The sequence below is a fragment of the Anoplopoma fimbria genome, chromosome 13 (genome assembly GCF_027596085.1).
Source record: "Anoplopoma fimbria isolate UVic2021 breed Golden Eagle Sablefish chromosome 13, Afim_UVic_2022, whole genome shotgun sequence".
In the NCBI taxonomy this organism is placed as follows: domain Eukaryota; kingdom Metazoa; phylum Chordata; class Actinopteri; order Perciformes; family Anoplopomatidae; genus Anoplopoma; species Anoplopoma fimbria.
This window is the reverse complement of record NC_072461.1, coordinates 7,805,261-7,828,051: the sequence shown is the minus strand read 5'-3', so window position 1 is coordinate 7,828,051 and position 22,791 is coordinate 7,805,261. Positions and strand designations below refer to the sequence as shown.

General features: G+C 39.6%; 1 protein-coding gene across 1 annotated transcript in view; it reads right to left on the bottom strand.

Annotated features, from left to right (window-relative positions):
- The window catches only part of ipo11 (importin 11), a 110,622-nt gene that overhangs the window by 48,782 nt on the left and 39,049 nt on the right, over positions 1–22,791 (bottom strand). Inside the window, exons 16-21 of the mRNA XM_054611057.1 lie at positions 13,129–13,255; positions 7,739–7,772; positions 7,464–7,504; positions 7,211–7,327; positions 4,527–4,640; positions 1,585–1,700 (exon numbers count right to left, since the gene is read on the bottom strand). Coding sequence (XP_054467032.1) covers positions 1,585–1,700; positions 4,527–4,640; positions 7,211–7,327; positions 7,464–7,504; positions 7,739–7,772; positions 13,129–13,255 — 549 coding nt within the window. The remainder of the gene's footprint in view (positions 1–1,584; positions 1,701–4,526; positions 4,641–7,210; positions 7,328–7,463; positions 7,505–7,738; positions 7,773–13,128; positions 13,256–22,791) is intronic.

Here is a 22,791-nt window from a genome sequence, read left to right as displayed (position 1 = left end):
AGTTGGGAGAAAGCAGCACAGAAGATATAGATCAGAGGTGGCAAAAGAAAATGGGAAGAGAAGTACAGCAGGGCAAATTATAGAGGCAGAGAGAAGAAAAGAAGGCAGGCATCAGGAAGGAGGAGAGAAATAAAACATGGTGAAGTTGGTGTAAAAGAATAAAAAAAGGGAAAAAAGAAGGAGGAAGAGGAAAGCTATGTTAGTGGTTTGGCTCAGTGTAAAGAAAAATCGGATGAAAAGAAACAAATGTGATGATTGGTTGATTAATCAGATAGTATACTGACACAATGTCAAAAGTTTTACACATTCATTTCTAAAATACAAAAAAAGAAAAATCACATTTTGTACAGTCAGATAGGCTGTAGTAACGTATAAGGGTTTGGTTAAAAAAAAAACATTTAATGAACAAAATAACTAATCAGATAGTCAGAAATGATATTAACTGCTTTAAGATGATACGTTTTATTTATAGTTAAGTGTGGAATACCTCATGGAAAATTGTACATCAACATTAAAATATGATGATGAATTCACCAGGACCCTCTCCTCATCTCTACTCGTATGAAAGCCGATTGTCAATCTACTGACATATTAACAGCTGAGATGTTATATATAATACTTATAGGAAACCCTCAATGATCAAAAACCCCAAATAACGTTGATGGATTTCACCTACAACTATTCAAAAAGCAGACATGAGACACTGAAGCAGACATGAGACACTGATTGAATGCATGCTTCACAGACTAATAAGAAAAAAGAAAACACAAGATAGACAGATACTGGGAGGGCCACACAGAGCTAGAGAGCAAAACAAGCTGATACAAGATAAAAGCAACGGAAAATGACATTGACTTTGTAAACAGAACAAACAAATAGGCCATGATTGTTAATCAGGCAGAATAAAAGGTGGGACAGTGACATTAGACTGTGGCTTTGTAGTACAAGCGCATACAGCATGCTGAACACTGCAGCTCGCCACAGACAGAGAAAAAACACATTAAGCAGGAATGATAGGCAACCCGGCAAACTCTCTTCAGCTGAAGCAAACCTATTGGGGTTGTTATGAATTGCAAAAGTGAGCATGATATTAGGCAGCAGAAGATTCTTAAAAATATCTTAATATTGACCAAAACAATAATGTGAGGCACATGAATTATGAACAGCTTCATTGTGTACCTAGAGTGGTTATCTGTGAACAAATAATGAGATTTCATGGTGAGCCAATTTATCGGCAAAGAGTTTGATTTTGGTTGCCATATGTAGACTCAATGTGAGTCAGTAAATGAGCATGTCTAATATGACAAAAAAAAAAAAAAAGGACTTGAGGGAATTGAGTGACAAAAATGGAAGAGAGAGAAAGAGAGCGGGAAAGACAGCTATAGTCATGGTGGATGTCCTGTGTGTGTGTGTGTGTGTGTGTGTGTGTGTGTGTGTGTGTGTGTGTGTGTGTGTGTGTGTGTGTGTGTGTGTGTGTGTGTGTGTGTGTGTGTGTGTGTGTGTGTGCGTCCATGAGATCATTTTGCATCGGGGAGTTTTTCTTATAAATGTGTAGGGTACAATATGCAACGTGCAAGACCATACCAAAGCTCCAGTCCATCCTCCAGCAAATACACATGTGGCGGCTGGGAAACATCGGTGCTCAGCTGGATGACAGGAAGGAGGAACGGGTACAGGTTCTTACACTCTGCCCCCAGGCCCTGTGAGAACAACCAGACACAGAACGTCAATGCCAAATCAGGAAAACCTGAAAAAAGAACGATAGACTTATAGAAAACTTTGACATTCAACTGCTCTGGCTCACCATTCCCCTACTACACTACTTGACAGAGCAAACTGTCCTCATGCTACACTAACGGTGCGAGGGCATACCTTGTTCTTACAATATATAAGCTGTTTGCTGCAGGGGGTGAGCAACTGTTCCCACTTTCAATAACAAGGTGTCATAAATAATGGCTTTTTGTTTGTATCTTTGGCTGCTATATTCATGCCTTAAGGGGGAAAATCTGTTGAGGGAAATTTTTATGTACATTTTATGGCTCTTTTAAAAACAGCATGAGCCCATTGACTTCGATTGTTTGAGGAAAAAGGATCAGGTGCATGATGTAGCTCAATGTCTGTTTAGTGGTCATACCATAAGAATAGAATGGGAATAGGACAGACATTCAGCTGTTTGGATGGGAATATCTGTTCTGCCCTTATTGTACTTCTATGGGTCATACACATTTTAATGACATTTCAGGTCGCACTGGGGTGAGTAAGAGATGATGCAATGTTCCTTTGGGAAGAATTGCTAATAAAGTGTAATGCACAGGCCCGACTGCTACAAATGAACATGTATTAGACATAATGTAAGATGAGGATGAGGAAGGAGCAGCTGAGCAGTGTGTCATCTTGACCTCTACTGTGACACACATTGCTTTTAAATCATGTAGAACCACAGTCAAAGTTAGTGCAAAAACAGTTGAAAACTAAAATAATTTTGAAAGCTGATTATATCAAACACAGTGGGTAGATTTCATCACATTGGTCTCTTAAAGTACATTCAGACTAAAAAGCCAGAATAAAACCTGTCTTTAATCTCCCTTTATTATGGAGTACAGTATATAAACTCAATTACAATTGATTAGTAGAAGACTTTCTTTTAGGAATGATCTACAGTCATCCAGTATTTTGTGTTCTGGATATTATTAGCAGAAAGACTTCATCCATTTGGCTATATTCCATAACTGATAATCGAAAGCTTTATTTGGCAAAATAGCTATAAAATGACAAATGTTACTTTCTATACAACACTAGCATTCACCTTTTCCATTAAAACTTTTATGAATGATTTACCAAAAACAAATAAAAAAGCTTGCAATATACCAGTTGTTTTGTGGGTGCCTCTTAATTTGAAAAAATAAATATTTGAACTCATTTGAACCAAGTAGTAACTTTAGAACTTCAACCAGACTGTTTTATCCTTTTTCAACGTCAGCATTATATTAAAATCTACATTGGTATGTGGTTACACGAATTTCTAATCCAAGCCCCTTCGGCTGAAGACCTTCAGTGCCTCCCACGGTTTGCCAGATGTGTACTCGGGTTAGTGTTTCAAAGGGAGTGTGTCTCTCATCACTGAGCGTTTCATCTCCCACTGTGAAGTAATGTAGCAGCAGCCACACTGAGGTCCAAATCTTTCTGCAGGCGGAGACAGGCTGCTTCAATGCTCTGAGGAATGGAGCTTCTGTCTCAGGCTACTTTCTCTTAACTTCAGTGATAAAACTGATAGATATTGTAGGCAAATAATTGCAAATACAATAATATACAAGTTGCCCCACAGACACAACAGAATCATTGCACCGGACGCTTAACACTGCTAAATAGCAAACGAAAAAGAAAAAACACAGGAGTTTTATACGCCTTTATCCATGCCTCACAAATAAACATACTCCTTGTGTGAGAAACTGAGTCCGAAAATAACACAAAGCAGGAAAGCCAGACAGCGCGTGTCTCCAGGCGGCCTTATCCGGTTAAGTGACAATTTCTGGCAGGTGAAGGCAAGGTGAAAATAAATAAATAAAAAAAACTTTGTCACAGAAACAAAGCCGTTTGGGGATATGGACCTGACCCAATGTCTTCCTAGCAGACATTTTTGGAACTCAGCGTCAGCAACATGTGGTCAGACAAGTAAAAACACACATATTGCCAGATCCATAGAACAGGGCCACCTGTCATGCTGCAGAAGCTGGTAAGTCCACTCACTATGAACAATAAACTAATTAAACTTTAAATTGAAGGAGATTTCTATTCCACGGAGCCATGTTTTAAGGTAAAACTCAGTTGTTTTTACCGCAATAGCTTTTTGCTACTGTTTTGGTTATTTCGATAGTTTGTTAATGGGCTATTTTCTTGTGATCCTGGGAGAGATGAGAGCTGGCTCGCTGCAAAACAAGGTGAGCCAGCCAAATTTGTGTTGTGGATCAAATAATGCGAGTGCCAGCTGATTCAGGGAGTACATTTATAACTGACAGCAACCCTATGAAAAGACTGGCACAGACAAATGTCTAGATTTGAACTTCTCAACAACGCTGTTTCCTAGTCTAGTAAAGCCTAACATTGTGCCCCTTTCACAGATGATACATTTGTAAAATAGTTTTTCATTTATTTCCTTTCTAATCAACATGTTTTGGTGTTTCTAGCAATATGGCATTTAATTTGAGGTACTTGATATGTACTGAAGTTTATTGTGACTAGATTAGGTTTTATTGCATTATTGTTTTTTAAGCCGACAGGTGGCACAGGTGGATAGGGTAAAACACACAGACACAACACACGCACACACAGAAGAAAAGAAAAACCGCAGCTGAACATAAGACACACTGCAGCTGTAACGCTCATTGCCTGCAGGTGGTGCATAAACAAAACACACTTCCTGGATTCTGCTTGGCTGACCGGGGACGATTCAATGCAAGAACACTGAGCAGATGTGTGTCTTTTTAAAAAATGATGCACAAACAGTGGAAGTTGAGGGTGAACCATACCTGTACCAGGTGGATGAGCGTAGTGAGAATGGCACATCGAAGCATGTTGTGCTCTTCGGATTGCTTCCAAAGCAGTGGCAGGTACTGCACCAGACAGCCTACGTATGGTCGGATCTGAAGCAGAGGAAAAGGAAAAATAAGAAGCAAAAACACATTAAAACCTGCATCTTTCAACACAGTTAAATATTCAACTATAACAAACTTATGTTATAGTCTACTGTGGATAAGCAGATGATAAAAGTCTTGTTTGGGAGCTGTGACAGGGACAATTGTGTTATTGTTATTGTGTGTGTGAATTGTTCAAGTCTCAGATGCCTGAATAACTAAAGCAGCGCAGCAGAGCAAGCCTATTTGTTTTGGCCTGAAAGTGTGTTACCATTCAGTATACAGCATAAAAGAAAAGTGAGCAACTACGCAGTAAATGTATCGCTTCCCATCAAAGCTATGTAGGTTTCCCTTATCCTCTGCCCCTATCAACCAAAATCAGCTGCTTTAAAAACATGTCTCAGTGGAACAGATGTGAAAAGAAAATACTGGACAGGCTGTTGAAAATATAGAATATATTTTCAGTGAAAATAATCAGAACTCCACTGAGGTGATCTCTTGATGCCTCAAATCCACAGTCTGTGAAAGCACACATGGAAGCCAATCTGGCTTACACATGATGTAAGTGTTGGTAGATCCATGGCAGCCACAGCAACAACAATCAGAACTAAACTTGTGTGTAAAGTGACATTATGATTCTTCAGTATGCTTTTTAAAAATATACCAGCTTCAAGGAAAACGTGACATCCATGTCCACAGTTAATCTCATACCAACATATTTTATCCTGAGCTTCTATGTAAATGTCTTTATTTTGTTTTAAACACTTGAAGAATCTGGGTTTTGATGTCATCACTCATACCTGTGTGAAACGGCAAAATGTGACTGCACACTGTGTAATTCAGGTGCAGTTGCTGTGCAGTCAGTCAACGTTAGGACTTCAGAGTACAGCACTGAATTAGGGACTTCAAAAACTTTTATGCCATTTTTTGGTGCTGACTTGTGCTAACCCATTGTATTGCCTGAAGCGTCTATGTGGCCAGGCTGCAGACCCCACACTGGGATTCTTTGCTCCATTACACCTTTATAAGGAGCTGGCTGGGGGCAGAGGGAACAGTAAAAAATGAAATATCACATACAGCCTTGAGGAGAAAGATAAAAAGTGCGAAAAACAGACCCACAAACCAGCCGAGGATCACTTTAGTGACACTGACAGCAGAGAAAAGAGCTAAACCTCATCATATCTGTCATCATGTTTGTTTCAACACAAGCAGCACTCATGGTTTCACCCTCTAGTTTTCACAGCTGCTGCCACTCTCTGTGGGTTTGAAATCCCTTGACAGAAGAGTTAGAATATTAATGGGACTTCCAATGACTCTAGAAGTTTAGCCCGGGCCAATGACTGAGGCAGACTTAACCAGAGTGACAGTTCACAAGGATGAAAGACATTTCTGTGAAAGATTTAAGTCAAGGGAACGTTTAAAAGGAGGTGCTTAAACGGATCTGAAAAGAGCCTGGGGGGGTCAAGAGAAAGGTGAGCTTTTAAGGGTTGGCAGTTAAGTGGATTAGAACGACTTATTGGATGCTCAGCAAAAAATAAAAATCCATATGGCCACAAAAGCACTGCTGTGGGTGAGGAGGGACTGTATCATTGTGGTAAATGCGAGATCGCAATTCCGAACAAGGGCGGCCTCGGGCCTTGTGGTGTCGCAGCATGTGACAAATCATCAATGTTTAACAGAGGTTAATTTCATCTCGGTGGTCTGGGGCTAGTGCAGGATGACAGATGTCTTGTATCGCACTTGTGTTTTTTTACAGCTTCACATGTCCCCTGCAGAGTACGAATTGATGAACAAAATTTGTGCAGTGCTATTCTTCACAAAGCAGCTGCAGAATATATCTCCCCAGATTACCAACAATAGACTGTGTAGAAGAAGTGGAGGTATTAACCGTGAGGTCACCCATTGGTTTGAGGACTGCCCTTTATAAGCTTCAAGTTCGCCATTTTGACGGTCCCCATATTGGCTTTTGCAACCAAAAGCTACAAAATAGGGTGGAGGTAAGTACAACTGAATCCTAAATAAGAGATTTTGGGCGATGAAAATGTTATAATTAACTTTCATAAACTGGACACAAATGCGAAATAGTTTAAGTTGTATGATGAAAACACATACAACTCCCGGACGGAACAACGCTGAGGTAGCAACCTGTCAATCACAAGCTTTATTGTATTATATTATTATAGGCTTTATTGTCTATTTTACTCTAAATGGGACAATAAATTACTAAATGAACATCATGTTGTATTGCTGAAGACTGGCAACTAGCGATTTAGACCATAAACTCATTCTTATTATGTTTACTGAGGTAATAAATCAAGCGAGAAGCCTCATGCCCTAATGGCCAGTAGAGAGAATGCAAGTTTATGCCTCTTCTGGATTAAGATAAAATAAAATAATCCTTTATTAGTCCCACAGAGGGGACTATTGGCTTCTGCATTGGAGTCCAACACAAGGGCTCCATCATAGCCACTGTGAGTTTGACTCAACTTGACTTTACATTCTGCAACTGATGGTTATAAAAATATCGTAGGAAAAATAAATGTTTCCAATAGTTTTATTTTTGATATCTCAAATCTCACCTGGATGTTCACTCTCTCAATGACACAGGAGATGACATGGAGCACCTGCATTTTGGTGTCGCACTCCGTCACCTGCTGCAACAACTGGAAGAGCAGCCCAAAAATAGACTCCAGATACTAAACAAAGAAAGGAGTATTTAAGGGTTAGTAAAGGGGGAAATGTGTTTATTGAATATTGCGAAATTTTGATCCTACTTGGCACTGAATAAAAAACATATATAGTAGTTTCTACATTAGTGATGGATGTACTCACTGGGAGGAATTGCTCGGTCCGGAACTCAAAGTCATCAACAGGTGAACGTGAGTTAAGGATGAAATCACACTGCTTAGGATAGGTATGCACACAGTTCATCAGCACACACACTAAAACCTTCTTCATTTGCTTTGGCCTACCGAAGAACTGATAAACCTGGTATGCCATCAGACTCAGTGAGGTATAAACAGCAAACATGATATGAATTGCATAATCAAACTTTTTGACGCAAAAAATGACGCCCTGAAAAAATTATGTAAGTACAAGAAGGATATTGAGCTTCAGGGTTGTAGCCGTCTCAATCCGCACCTGAGAAAATAACAGAAAAAAATACAGTTAATTTTGAAAAGCATCTTGAAAGCTCTTTTAAGTGGAAAAAAAACAAAACAGAGAGAGAGCAACAGAAATATAGTAATACATAAACATGAGCAGAAGAAGATTGCCACAGCTGTGCATTATACAATTTTACCAAACATTTAAAAAAAACATAATTACACTTTACGTTAATGGCAGCCTCAGAAAGACAGCAAATTCTCACTGTAGCAAAAGCTTTTAATAGCTGAACACAACAGCCGTCCCTCCACCCTTATAGAGTCTAGCAGTGTAATCTAGCTTTGTCAGAGAGATGGAGGTGGAAATGTCCACCAGGAGAAAGTGATCAAAGAAGGGGAAGAGTGAGGAGAAAATGTGTGGTACTGAAAACTGAATTACAAAAAAGTTTTTGCTCTCTCACAACACATTGAAAGTACAAATGTAATTTATGGGTGGATAAGTGAGGGTCAGTTTGTGTGTGTGTGTGTGTGTGTGTGTGTGTGTGTGTGTGTGTGTGTGTGTGTGTGTGTGTGTGTGTGTGTGTGTGTGTGTCACATAAACTTTATCAACACTACTCAAACTATGAAAGGTCTTTGCAAGTTTTGTAATGCAATTTTAGTCCACATACCCTCGGGTGTATTTGACTTTTATCTTAATTTACTACCACAGCTACATTATTTATTAAGTGTTTAGGTCCTATGAACCATACCCTGGTCTTTTCAATGGGCGATTAAAGTTGTGTTTTTTTTTTTAATGAAGTTGCATAGCATAACCCCTTCGGCAGCAACCAGCCCTCCGCGGACAGACCCAGATCCGGCTATTTTCAATGTTTGTTTATTAAGCCCTGGTCTCCTGTCATTTTACAAAAGTGGCACACAGGCAAACCCAGTTGAGTATCCCTGCCCTAGTTCATAATGATGTTATTTTGGAGGACAGCTTACATTTGCAGAAAATAAAATGTTTGTCATTCTTTTTTTTTTTACTTTTCAGTTCATAAATCATTAACATAGCCTTATTTGTGGTTCAGTCTCTTAAAAACACACAAGCGGTCTCCACTGAAGTGGTTCGAGTTTCTCTTTTCGAACTCTCTGCTTCTCATACTTTTAATGCCAATCTATTCACTTCAAAGGTAAGTCAGCTTTCTGGAAGTGATTTATTGCTTATATTTTTGTGGATCAAACCAAAGCCTCAGTAGTATCACACTGCACTGGCTTGCACAGTTTCCTGATTTTAAAGTGACCGATTTAAATAAGCAGCAAGTTTAAAGAAGAACTCCCCAAAAAACAACTTCCACATCTTTAGTGCACAAACTGTCACAGCTGCAAAGTGCTATAATGACAAAGTTTCTGATCTCAGCTTTGAAATGTATAATGAATCCGAGGCGGCCTGTGATACCATTAGTCCAAAACATGCAATAACACTGCAATAATCATAATTTAATATGGTTTTGTAAAAGGGGATTTGTCATCAATATTTAACACTTACAACCAAAGCACTCCCTTGTAGTGACTCAATTATGAGATATGGACATCAGAAGTAGAAATACAGCAACGTTCCCATGGAATATGGTATGAAATTGAGTCATTTAAATTTTTTGTATATGACTGAAATAATTTGCATAATCCATTGGGAATCCATGTAACTCTTTTATACAACAAATGTAGCATGCTATGGGTTTGGTTACAGCTTCTCAACAAGGCCGGGACAAATTATTATCTTCCCTCTAAGATGAAGAGCATGGCAGATATTTGCTAATTTATTCATAGAGACATGAAAGCCTCCTTCAAGTCATTGATAATCTTTAAAAGAGATTTAAACTGACAAACTGGCTTAACTGTCCTCCATTCACAATCATTTCAAACACTCATCCTATGTCCAAATATGACAATGATAAAGACTACTGTAAAATGTACATTCAAGGTAATAAATAGCTTGGAGTTGAATTGACACAGAGTTTGATTAAGAGCTGTAGAAATTTCCCAAGGGTTTGAAACATAATAATAAAATACAGAATAATGTTTTAGTAATGCTGCATACATTAACAAGCAACAAAAGGAGTATGCTGATGAACGAGGCCCATCAGTTGCCATCAGCACTGGCCTTGTTGGTAATTCAAACACTAATGAGAGAAAATGCATTTCAATTCTACAGTAATGCGTAGAAGTTAATAGATTGCTAAATGAACTACACGGATGGAGCTATTAAAACACACACACACACACACACACGCTAACACAATGTCTGAAAATATTTCAGTCAAAACAGGGACTGCCTCGCATCATTATTCGGTCTCAATCTTTCTTTGAGTGTTGTTTAAGGAGCACGTCTGGCTCCTGCAGCTAAAGCTGCTTTATCACTAAAATCGTCTGAAAAAGAGAGCTATGTTAAACTAAGCTTTTTCAAAGAGAAATAAATGATTAACCAGTATTGTGTGGGATTTACTCGTCTGTCTCAGATTAAAAACAAAAGAAAAAAACTACAAAATTAATCATTTCACACTGATTTGAAGAGTTACACGGATGGCAAGGATTTATGGTTGGCATGGGGAGAAGGCCACCTGTTTAATTTGGGTATCGGACAAATTCTGATTCTAAGAAAAGCCTATTACAATTCACTTTATTCTTTGATAATAATCATAATAATAATAACAATTTCTAGTAGTTTGCGGTTCTAAACCAAGGGCAGGCAGCATAGTGCATTCACTGTACAGTACCAAAAAAATGGATTGAGTGGGATTATATTCATGAGGAATAAAATCCATATTTAGAACACCTCAAAGCCTTCCTGCAGTCAAGGAAAAGTAAGCAGTAATGGGACAAACTGTTGACTGAAACATCACAGCGTGATGTCATCAAAACTGGCTTAACAGCGAATTCTAGAAAATATTACTACCACCCTCTGGGAATGCAAATGCCCTGAAAACAGAAGGCGTTAAACTTGCCACCGAGCATATTTTTTTCAGCCTTTAATCAGAATCTGTGAGCAAAAAAATAAAAATCAGAGAAGACTGCAGCTGTTAAGAGAGAAAAGGGGAATGTATTGGAGGAAATGAGGACAGAAAAACCTGCACAATAGAAGGCTGCAAGCAACTGGCATCTGTGATCTATGATTCGGCTCATGAATGTCATTGATGGATGCCAATAAACCGTCTCACATATAAAGCTCCCACGGGCTGCGACGTTACCACAAAGACCTGATTATCTGCATTTCTCCAGAAGCAGAGTGGGGGTTTCTGGCACGACCTCACCTACTTCAAAAAGGTGCACGGACAAGGGAAAAAGTTTAAGAGGTCAGAACTCCAGGGACACTCGTAGTATATAGAACAACTTTATTGTTTAGACCAAAGCGTTTTGGCTTGTTGCCTTCTTCAGGGTCATTTAGAATGTAACGCATTGGTCTAAACAATAAAGTTGTATACGTTTTATATAGATGTTCCTGGAGTTTGACCTCTTATCAACATTTCTCCAAAGTATCTTTGGAGGTTAAGGGTTCATTTAAAGACTACACTAATCACATTTACGGAACAGGCCTGTCTTGCAGTTATGTTACACAGCTCATTACTCCCTATAAGCCTACGTGTTGCTTTAGACCTTCAGGCCAGAAACCTAAATCTAATTCATGGACGCCAGGCGATCAGGTTTTCTTAATGAAGGCACCAAAGTCTGAATCTTTCTGGAGACATCTGCTGAGTATCTTTAATAACATGTTTTAAATTAGGAATACTAAGTTTAATGTTGCTGACGTCTGGGGCAGTTACAAAATCAGAACAATGAATTAAAAACAGGCAGGCACAGAATAAGTCAGGCGAGCTGCCATAGAGTCAGGGATTGGAGTTCTCTCTTAAGCAAAAAAGTTTAAACAGCTTTTTGTCACTAAATTATGTCATTCAGGTCACCTAAACCGCAACCGAAAATCATTTAGCCCACACACAGTCAATTGACCATTTCAATAAAACTACAACTCTACAGTTTCTCTTGTTGATAACTCCTTTCAACAAGGTACAGAAACTTAAATGTCAGAGATAAATATAACTGACCCCTTGGTGGAAACACTTTCCATCTGAACAAGAAGGCTATATAAGAGCAATATAGATATTGATAATCAATTGGACTGATTGATAGATGGCAGTTTTTTCCATTAGTCCATTAAAAGTTTATGATCAATAATTTGTTCTGCCTAAGAGGTCTTATTTGGCACCGACAATATTGATCAGGAACCACAACATCATTGGTAAGCTGGTCAGTGATGTAAGCCATTGACTATGTAATTCCTAGGGAGATAACTGGCTAAATGCATAGAATGCTACATACACACGTTTATTTCCACTGTAGCAGCCTGCAGATCATTTTAAGATAAAGCCAAAGTAATGAAATGTGACCGTAGTGACCTGCTTCTGTTAACTGGAAATTCATAGCAACATAGTGTCACCATTCGTGCTACTGTACCCTTAATTTAGACAAAGTACACAAAATTGATGATGCATCATACATACCATAACTGGAGACAAACAATTATAATTAGGATGCTTCCATCCATCACATAAATAAGATCAGAGCATGGTGTTTGCGTGGGATCTGCCATATGTGTCTAATCATCTTGATTACATTATAATCGCATTCTATATGTATGAGGAATGCAAACAAAGACCCATCTAAAAGCTCCACCAAACAAAAGATGGATTATGAGGTTAGAGAGGCAATTAGACGCAGATAGATTGAACCCAGTTAGTAATGACGGTTCAATCTAATGGTGAGATTATTTTGAATTGCATTGTAAATAATGCATGGAATTTTTCACATTCCTTTATGTAAATTCTGTTAAAAAGAAAACACATCAATCAAGTGCATGGCTCATGAGGCACGAAAACCCAAGGATGGCAAAATGTGATTTGAATGGAGGATTACTAGGGTATAATAATAGCCACTTTTCCACAAATAGGATCACACAGCAGTTCATCAAGGCCAAGGCTGAATAGAAATGTTAATGAGTAAATAAAAAGTTTAGCTTATTTAATCAAAACTATTTGAAGAAATTATCTCTGTAGAAAAGACCAAAGAAAAATACAATAAAGTATGTTGAGAGATCCGATGACAAAACCTTTCCGCATTCCCCACTAACTTCTTTGTTTGGCTTTGTTTGTAAAACTTCGGCAGCGTAATAGCTGTGGCTCCATGCTGTTAAGATGAGAACTGTGTTTGTGCTGCTGACGGTGCACTTTCACCAAGGGCCCGTTTTCAGTCATTACGAATCAAACGTTTTCTGGGGGAAGCTGCCTTTCCAGTTATAATAAGCAGTTTGTCTTAAAAAAAAACCCCAAAAAAAAAACACAGACTGCCGTTTGTAGTTTCCTTACCACCAAGTCGGGATCCTGCATGAGGCTCAGGATGACCTCGTAGAGTAAAGGTCGAAGGTCGGATTTGAACTTGACAGAGATCCACTGTCCTATTAGCCAGATGACTCGTCTGCGAATCAACTTGTATCTGGAGAGGAAAGAAGGAAGGAAGGGAAGAGGAGTTAGTTCTGTTTGCAGGGAAATCCTTTAACAAACTTATTCTCTGCATTGCTATAATTTAGAGGAATGAGCCAGCTGGCTCTCTAATCTTATCTCCACAATGTGGCTACAGTACTTATGGATCCATTAAAAACAACCCGGCCAGCTATTCAAATGATGCAATCTGCCATTTCTTATGGCTCATCCTGAAATTGCTTTCATCAGTTGTTTATGTTTTGGTGGAGGCTGCAGTGTAATTTGGGCTCTGAGGGAGAGAGCCGTATCTCTGTCCTTTTATTCCACATATCCAATTTCAAGACTATGTCTATTATGGTGACACACATTCTCAATGAACTGTGCAAAAGCCAGAGTGTGGTGTTAAATAAGAGTCTGCAGAGAGGTAGAGATAGTGAGATTTACGCATAAACTAACAGAAAACAGGTCGCAAGGGACAAGGGGAAAATCTAGAACTAGATGAAGAAAGTGTTTGTTAAGAATGAGTGTGTTTTTGTGTATATTTGTTTAAATGAATGCATAAAAGCAAAGCCTGGGGGAAATGGTGACCAGTGAGAGAAAAACTAAATGAGGTTAATAGCTTCGTTCAGAAAAATAGAATGATCAAAAAATCCACTGGGGCTGAGTGGTATGTGTGATAGGAATTAAAATGCCATGCGCCGCATTCCCCAAATGTGGGGCACTGCATGTTGGGAACGGATGGTTTTTCAACAGCCGCATCGAGAAAAGTAAGGAATGTCCCACTGCATTTGCCTTTGTTCGTATCCAGGGACCGGCTTGACAGAAGAGAGCTGATTGAAGGATGAAGGAAGATAGAGGATAGGGGTTAGGAGGGGACGACTCTCCTGTTGGCTTCTTGTCAAATGTCCACAGGGAACCAAAGACCAGACTGGGCCACCATCCAGAAGATGAGAAACAGCATGACTCATGACTTGGAGATGGGAAACAACTTTATGTGCCTGTGTCTGCGTATGGGTGTGCAATCTATGTACAATGTTTGTTTATTTAATCAATTACAAAGGCATGTTTTTGTGTTTCATTTAGATAATTGGTTTAATTGATTTCCTAATACCTTTCAAATAAACCTTTGCCAAAAGGCATTTGGAAAACTAAAACTTAGCCTGTATATCACCGTTACTAACAACATTAAGCTAAATGCCATTTGGACTTTATTTCTCATTATCTTAAAAGCACAAGATAGCACTTGTACACAACAGCAGCAGACAGATCCGATTTTCTACAAGCTTTTATGGAGGCAGCAACATATGGGCTGGTTCCAACATGATGGAGCAGGTACGACGGTGCCAGTGGACGACGGCCATGGGCACATTCCCAAAGCTCTCTCTATGTCCAGGTTCCAAACAACAGCTTGGCAACAAAATACTGACACTCAGATAACAAGTTGGTGACATGGAGAATAAATAATCAAATTAGAGATTATTACTACAGGACCCTGTGCTTTTAGGTGTATTCTTAAAGACAACAAATTAAAAACATAAATGTATTCAGTAGCAGTGAACAACTATTGGCAAATATGTTTGTTTATGCGAGTTTAGACTTGATAAATACCGACAATAGTTCAGCATTATTTTGGACAACATCGTAATCCATATGCTGATTGTCAGTCATTCAATGCATCTGTTGAAGTGACAAAAAGATTAGTTTTCCCAACTCTGCCTGCTGTTACTTACTGTTTGCATGTCTGTGACTAACAAAAACAAACTATCTTCTTCGGCTGGGGAGGGCACAGCTGGCAGAGTGTATTACTGTCGTGCTGGCAAGTGGAAGAAAAGGATGGAGAGGCAGATGGACAGGCAGGCGGACAGGTTAGACATGACTCATTCACACTTAAGCTGGTTTCCTCCTCCATAACTTCACACATCGGTCAGGGACCCCGCTCATCTTTTTGGCAAACACGGGGAAAATCCATGTGGACAAAATATGAACTGAATCAAAAGCAGAATCCCAGTTTCACATTATCCTAAATCAGGTAGACACATTGTTCCTTCGCTCCTCCACATTTAGGTATTTTAGATGCATTGTGTTGTAGAATAAGTAGCTTGAAATGATTCAACTCTTATTCTATGTTCACACTACAAGTGTGGGCAGCTACTTTGTCGGCTTTGTTGAACTGTTGCCCAAGCACTCGTTGATGTAGTTATGTTGTTTAATGGCACTGGGAGCTGGCTAACAGCAATTCTTCAGATGGAATGGAGCAGCGTGAAACAAAAACATGATTGGTTGACGCTTGAACACGTCATAGGAGCTCTGACAAAAAGTTGAGATAAGCTCAACTTTGATTCGTGTCTGGCATCAGTTGTTAGCTTCATGTCACCTACTTTCATTGAAAATGACTTGTAGCCTGCTACTGTGTCGCTCGTTTCTTTGAACATAGCCTAGGTGTGTGCTAAAAACAAGACATCTGTGTGTTTACCACCACAGTAATAACGCTATTGCAAAATCCACATCGTGGCCAAATGTGACACCGGTGACCGGTGATGAAACCAGTATACCAAAGATAGCATGGCTTTGGTTGCTGTGGTAACCACACTGTTTAAATGTCAGGTAAATGGGTAAATGGATAAGTCAAACAGATCTAAGACAGAAGATATGAAGAGTCTTTGACACAGTCTAAGCTATCATCCATGAGTAAATAAAAAAAAAAAATCTGCCTCTGCACTATACTTTTGCTCTGGCTTATACTTTGAGATGCTTGTTTAAGGGGTGCAGTGCTGCTGTAAGGATTAAATGTCCACAAAGGTATTTATGTTGTTTCTACAACACTTCTGTGCAGTCTTTTTGCTACGGCACCGCAAGCAAATGTCAGTATACTCACTGGGACTTGAAGTCTATTCACTTAATGGTGTCAACACCAGGTGAAAGACCTTGCGAGGCGCAACGGGAGCAGATACAAGAGAAACAGAAGTAAACAGAATTAAACTGAAACTGGTATAACTGCAAGATTGGGGGTCACGAACCCAGCAGCGTGGAAAGTCTGATTCGTTCAGCTCGCACATAAAGTACGGCGGCAATGAAAGCCCATTGTGGTGCTTCTTTTTGCCCACATTTTACCTACCTGAACATGCCAAACTCAATTATGTTTGAAGTACAAAGCAAACAACAACAACAAAAATCCACAGTGGCAAATACTAGCAATGAGGGAGAATTAAGTTTAAGACACCCAAAGCACAGAGTCATTTTACAGCATCTATTGGTCACCCAAGAGGGGGACTGACTTTTCTAACCAAACTTCACACAAAAGGTCAAGCCACAAAAGGCAATGACAAAATGCCAGAGTGTTACACAGCCTTTTATGCTGGCCGAGTCTGGGTAGAATGATTGAACACACTCTGGATCCCGCTGTCAGTCTGGGTGACACAAAAAGCTCCTTCAAACTATTCTGGGACGTCAACATGAGTGATGCACAGGGTGTGTTTATAGCTGTTGTCCAAGTAGGAGTGATTTTTGTATGTGAGAATGTGCATTTGTGCTCAAAAAAGACTTGCTGTCATCTCTCCGCTCTCAGACATGATGACTCATCACAGGTACGACAACTTTTTTGGTTGAGGTACAGAAAGGAGGAAAAGATTGACAGCGATTTCAAGTGTATGACTGCGCATGTGTAGTCAGTGTGCCGAAAAGTTTTGGGTTTTTTGTTGTTGTTGTTGTTAAAGGAGCTTACTGGCAGCCTGAGGCTCAGACACAGGTGTTAAATCACACAATAGTTTTGCTGACAGTTGTGGTTATTAATATTTAGACTGTTGCTGCTTCATATCGAGTGATACAGACTATTTCAGGGCTCAATGACACTATCAGCCCAGTGGGGAAGAGATTACTGAACCTGCAAGCAAACAAGTAAACACAGTTTGTACATGTACAGTAAGTAATAATACACGACAAGTTGTACGCTTCATGATTGTAATGGATGACGTGTAGGCTAAGAACCACCTGACGTGAAGCAGAGGGTGATTTGCCAGTTCTTCAGTTAGTCATGAAGTTGTAATTCTGATCTAGCTTTTCAAAACATCACAAAAAAAGGTTCCTGATCCTAAGGATTTTGGGTTTTGAAATTTAGAGAGGAATTTGATTATTGCGTTCAAATTCTGAAAACACACAAACTTATAAGATTAAAGTCTGTCCTGAGGAGACGATGTGACATGGATCCCTCTCTATCACACTCTCCCACACCCACAGACAGACAGACAGAGCGAGAGAGAGAGAGAGATGTAGAGGTGTTGCTCTCTATCGTGGTCTGTCTCTCTTTCCTTCTCACCCTCTAACCTCTCCCCATCACTTTATCTTCAGCGAAGTTTTGGTCGCGTTCAAAATGCTAATTCCGTGGCCGTGGTGTAAAATAGTAGGTTACTATTTAAGAGCACGGGTTGATGTTGCTAAGAACTATTTACCTTGACTCTAAAACGCTTCGCACTGACAAAGACCATTTTAATTAGTCAAGTATGCGTCTCTACCCTTGAGGACAGGAGGAAGGACGACAGGACATCAATCAGCCTGTCAACACAGGAACTCCAGCGACAGTTGATGTCCTGCAGTGCACCTGGCTCCCCATTTAGAGTGCATAAGTCCCCGGAAGACTGAGTGTCTGGTTCAACAAGACCCAAGGCAGATGACGCTTCTTTTTTATATTTTGGTTCTTTTTCTCCCACAAGGCTTCAGGGAGGCATGAACAGTCACGCTGTGATGCACGTTTGCAGTGCGGGGCAGTGTTGCCATTTATTTGCCGAGAATGGAACAATTTGCGAGACTATTTAAATTATTTAAAAAAAAATCATAAACTGCTATCCTTGTAACCCTAGAAATGTATTATAACATGTAAAGACAAAAGAGAAAACAGAATATTTGCTACCTCTTGCCTGATTGTTGATGGAAATAAATGAGCATTTGCAACACAAGAATATCAAACAATGTCCCAGGAACTGATTCAGAACCAGGATTGATGAGCAGAGAATCTAAATGATACCCTACCAAAGGGAAACAGCGTGCTAACTGACACAGAGACGTTGCGGGCTGAGAGGCAGGCAGCAGATAATCCTGCAGGTGTGAGGACCGGTGGGTGCAGACTTCTAGTCCAAACCCCAGAGACCGTCAGGACAACATTAGTTAAACTGCTCTAATGCCACTGGTTTCTTCATGAAAACTTTCCTTTTTTTAAAACTTTCAAAGGGAACCTCTCTTGCTCAGCATATTGTTGTGAATGTTTAGTATGTTATTCCTCTCAGGCGGTGCAGCGTGATCAGAGAATCCTCTGGTAACAGCAACAAATGTGCTCTAGGCGAAGGTGTCGGCCAGAAAATCTGCTTTGAGTGTGGCTTCTGGCAGATGCCAATATAATTACTGTCCTTCTGCTTCTCGTGAGATATTGCCAAGCTGGGGGGCAATATTTCAGCCATGTCATTTCTCGCTTTTAGCCGGCCGTTCCATTTTCACAGTGTTGCAAAACTATATGAGATCAGGGCAGACTGGCAAGACTTTGAGACCCAGATGACAGAGGCAGAATGAAAACATATACCCTTGGATAATCACCTTCCAAATCTGTAAAGTACAAGTCTCTGTGCGGTTCATTCCACAGACCAGCACACATTTTTTTGTACTCATCCTTAGGGGACTTGTGGGCCATATTAGATAACACTATTTTAAAGTGAATTTACTTTGGTCAATACGGATATCAAGATTATTTAACACGATTACTCAGTGACTTTGGAAACATTATGGTTTTTAAAAGAACATTTTAAGTCTTTTTTTAAGTCTAACTTTTAAATCCTTATACATCAATCTGGTGCACTTTAACAATTCTGTGTCCTAATAAGCAATTTAATCATTACCAAATTGGTTGTATAGAAATGAATGGTGATGACACGGCAAAAAATTATAAAATAAATCACACCCACAGAGTAAATTAGACGGGGACCCGTGTTTCAGGACGGGTCAGGTGAGTTACCGCTTGCCAACCCTCCGAGAGAGAGGGAGAGAGGGAGAGAGGGAACAGCGGGAGAGAGAAGGGTACAGCTGCAGCTAGCTGAATTCGATTAATTGCACAATCCTATTTGGGGGAAATCCATAACGATTCAGCACACATACCGATATGTCCACCTTGGAGGTTGGATAATGATCATCAAAGAGTTATTCATGCCTTGGCCAAAACATGATTACACAGCTTCACTTTTATCAAAATGCTGAAAGTATGATCACATCTCCCCTATTTTAGATTTTCCCCACTGGCTGGCTGTCGTTTTTAGAATTGAATATAAATTTAAAACTTTTAAGGCCCTGCATGGCACGGAGCTACCTGGCTGAGCCAACAATTCCTTACGTTCCAACCCATAACCTGATGTCCCCGGATCAGGTCTTGTTTGCTATTCCCTATTCCCTTAAATATTTTAGTTTGGTTGATTGCTTTTGTTTTTGTACACGCAGTGATTAGAGAAAAAAAAAAACCTACCTGCACAAAAGTAGTGGGCCATTCCCATTTGCATAAAGTATATGATGTTTCATAATATGTACACGCAATGGCAACTACATTGTTTTTACACTTGTGTGCTACAGCATACATATCTGCTCTGTAGATCATGGTCCTCAGTTATCCTTTGACAAAAACAAAAAAAATACACCTGAGGTAAACATTTTCACATTTTAGGGTTTCACGATGAACCCCCTCATCCTGAATCAGTTCAACAGAATACCATTTGTTTTGCATCTATAGAGATGGACACTTTATTATGATACAGCCGGTCAAATATTGTATAGAATAGCAACGTCAGCGTTTCATCATTGGCAGAGCAGACGTCTCACTGAGCCAGACAGCAACCTCCTACACAACATGAGAGCCACAGACTCTGAACAACAACGCACATCAGCATTCCTGCTCTCCTTTTTATCCGACTTACAAACATGAATAAACTTTGATTCTTGAGGGAGCGACAAAAACAAACATTAACTTAGGAAAAGGTGCACTGCTAACATTGAACAGCATGTTCACCTACACACTTTGGTCTGGTTAGGTGCTGGTGTGTTCTTTACTCTTTATTACAACTAACCTCTCGTCTCTTGTGCCCTACAGTGTAACATCACACAATCAGACCGCCAGCAGCTTTCAATCAAACACAGACACGACCCTCCAACCAGCAAATAAAGGAGAACTTCAGATTTTTCCCCTCAAGACCTGTTTTCCTCCTTTTAATAATAAAAAAACGTAAAAATGCATTTAATAAAAAAATTAAATACATTGACATTGTTTACTACAAAAGGGACGGCTAAATGTGATTTCATTTGGATTTTAAAATGTTATCAAACATACAGAAAAGCAATTGTAAAAAAAAAAAAAAATTATCGTTTATGTGCCAGGAAAGATTATTTGAAGTCTATTTGAAGTTTCTCTGAATTTGCCAGAGCACAAAACACTTGAACGTCTGTGTTGAAGTCAGCTGGTACAGGCCATTTGAGGTAATCACAAGCTTACAATATAACACCTAATGGCCTGATACCCACAAATCCCTGATTGCAATCCACCAGAACACCTTTGGAATTAACTTGAAAGCAGCATTGGTTTATAAAAAACAAATAAATAAATAAAAATTAAAAAAGAGCCTCCACATATAAACCTAAAGCAGTCGTGCAAAGCACAGCAAAGCATAGTCAGCTTTGATACCAGGGAACTATCGGACCCATGTTGAGTCACTGCCACAAACTGTGACTGATCTTTAATCATAGTGTGGAACAGGGATTTGAAACGTTGTAGTCGCCGTGTGAATCTATAATATATACATACTAGAGCCTTGAGTTGTGTTGAAATCAATAACAGCAACACTAAAAGCCCTGGTCATGATCTCCTACGGTTTCTTCTCTGTATGATTGGGTTCCCTTTACGGACATTGATCGAGCATGTCAGAAATCTTTACAGCTTCATATATCTGCGCAGCAGGGATTCTTTTTTTGTCAAATGTCTGAGGAAGTATATTCTTGTGACTAATGCATTCCACTGGGAGTCGAGAAGGAGATATTGAATTGTGACAGGATGTTAAACACGATGACATACTTAAAGCGAGAAGACAAGCACGCTTAGGCAATGGCGAACATATGTATGCCTACACACACACACCAATTATACATAAGCCTCTGATTTACACAGAATAAAGAAACTCCACTTATCATCACTAATATTGAATAATAGCCATGCTCATCTACATTCCCCCCTGTAGAGGCCTCTTCAAAGACTGTGGGAACATCTCAAGTCTGGATAAGAAACACAGACTGATTCAGCAAACCACAACAGAGAAATCAATGGGAGTTGAAAAGTTTATCTACTGTCATTTACACAAGCAACCTCGGCTTAACTAAAAGTGAATACAATCCTCTTAGCACAAAGCACTAGGTTATCATACAAGGACCTCTCTGTTGTTTCTAAAGACGTTTGGCAGTTAATGGATAAGGATTGAGTTGAGTTATCTTTTAATGAACTTCAATGAAGAGACTAAAACCAACAATGAGATTATCCTGCAAAAATCTATTAACTGTTTAGCCACCGGCTGCCTTGAACCATAGTGGAGCCAAAGGTGTATTTTAAATCCACAACTACATTTTTGATCACTTTTGATTGTAAGCTCTTTAGTGGGAACAGTTCAGGACTGTGCTTCCATGCTTACGCTGCTTTGCTAGTTAACAAGCTTAGGAGTTAAAAAAACAACAACAATGAGACTCTTGTCACTTCGCCATCTTTAAGCCGCAGCAGCGGAAGTGAAATTGTGTGCAAAAGAGGATCAACAGGGTGTTTTATTGTGATTATTGCTTCACTTTTGTACTTTCCAATAATAATTTCCATTTGTTAAGTTCTCTATTGGGTGAGGAGAATTAATAAATGCACGTGTGCTTGCACAAGAAACAGAAAAAGCAACAGAGGTTTGGTTTTATTTCTGGAGTTGTTATAATTACGAAGCCCCTTCCCGAGGTTGAGGCCTCACTGACATTCCTAGTCACTGTGTCTGAATGAGCTTAGTTTGTTCAAACACATAAAATCAAGTGAAACTTTGATTATCAAAAAGGAAAAACATGAGTTTGGAGGTGAGGCGACCTTGAAAAAGACCAAAGCCAAAAGGACCAAAGTGGAGGTCCTGTACTGTGTGGGAGCAGAGCCACTGTGACATCAGAGCGCCCGCGCCCTGACGTCAGCAATAACCTGAGTGGCCAACCTTTTGAGTGCTGCTGGGCTTTTTGTTTTGATCGTATCGGTCCGTGTGAGCTGTGCACTTCTTTGTTCTTCATATCGCTGTCAACAGCTTCCCTCTGGCAACTCTCCCTCTTTCCCATCATTTTGGAATGCAGTCATCGGTCATCTCAATGTTTATTTTTTTACCACACCTGACTGTCTTTACACCCATGATTAGGTTTTTAGATTTTGTATTACTGTCTTTCTACTTTAATTAGCCTGTTATGATGCCGATGCTGTTGCGTCGAGGCTCCGTATGTTTGACCGCTGCTAGAGCGACTGTGTAAATATGA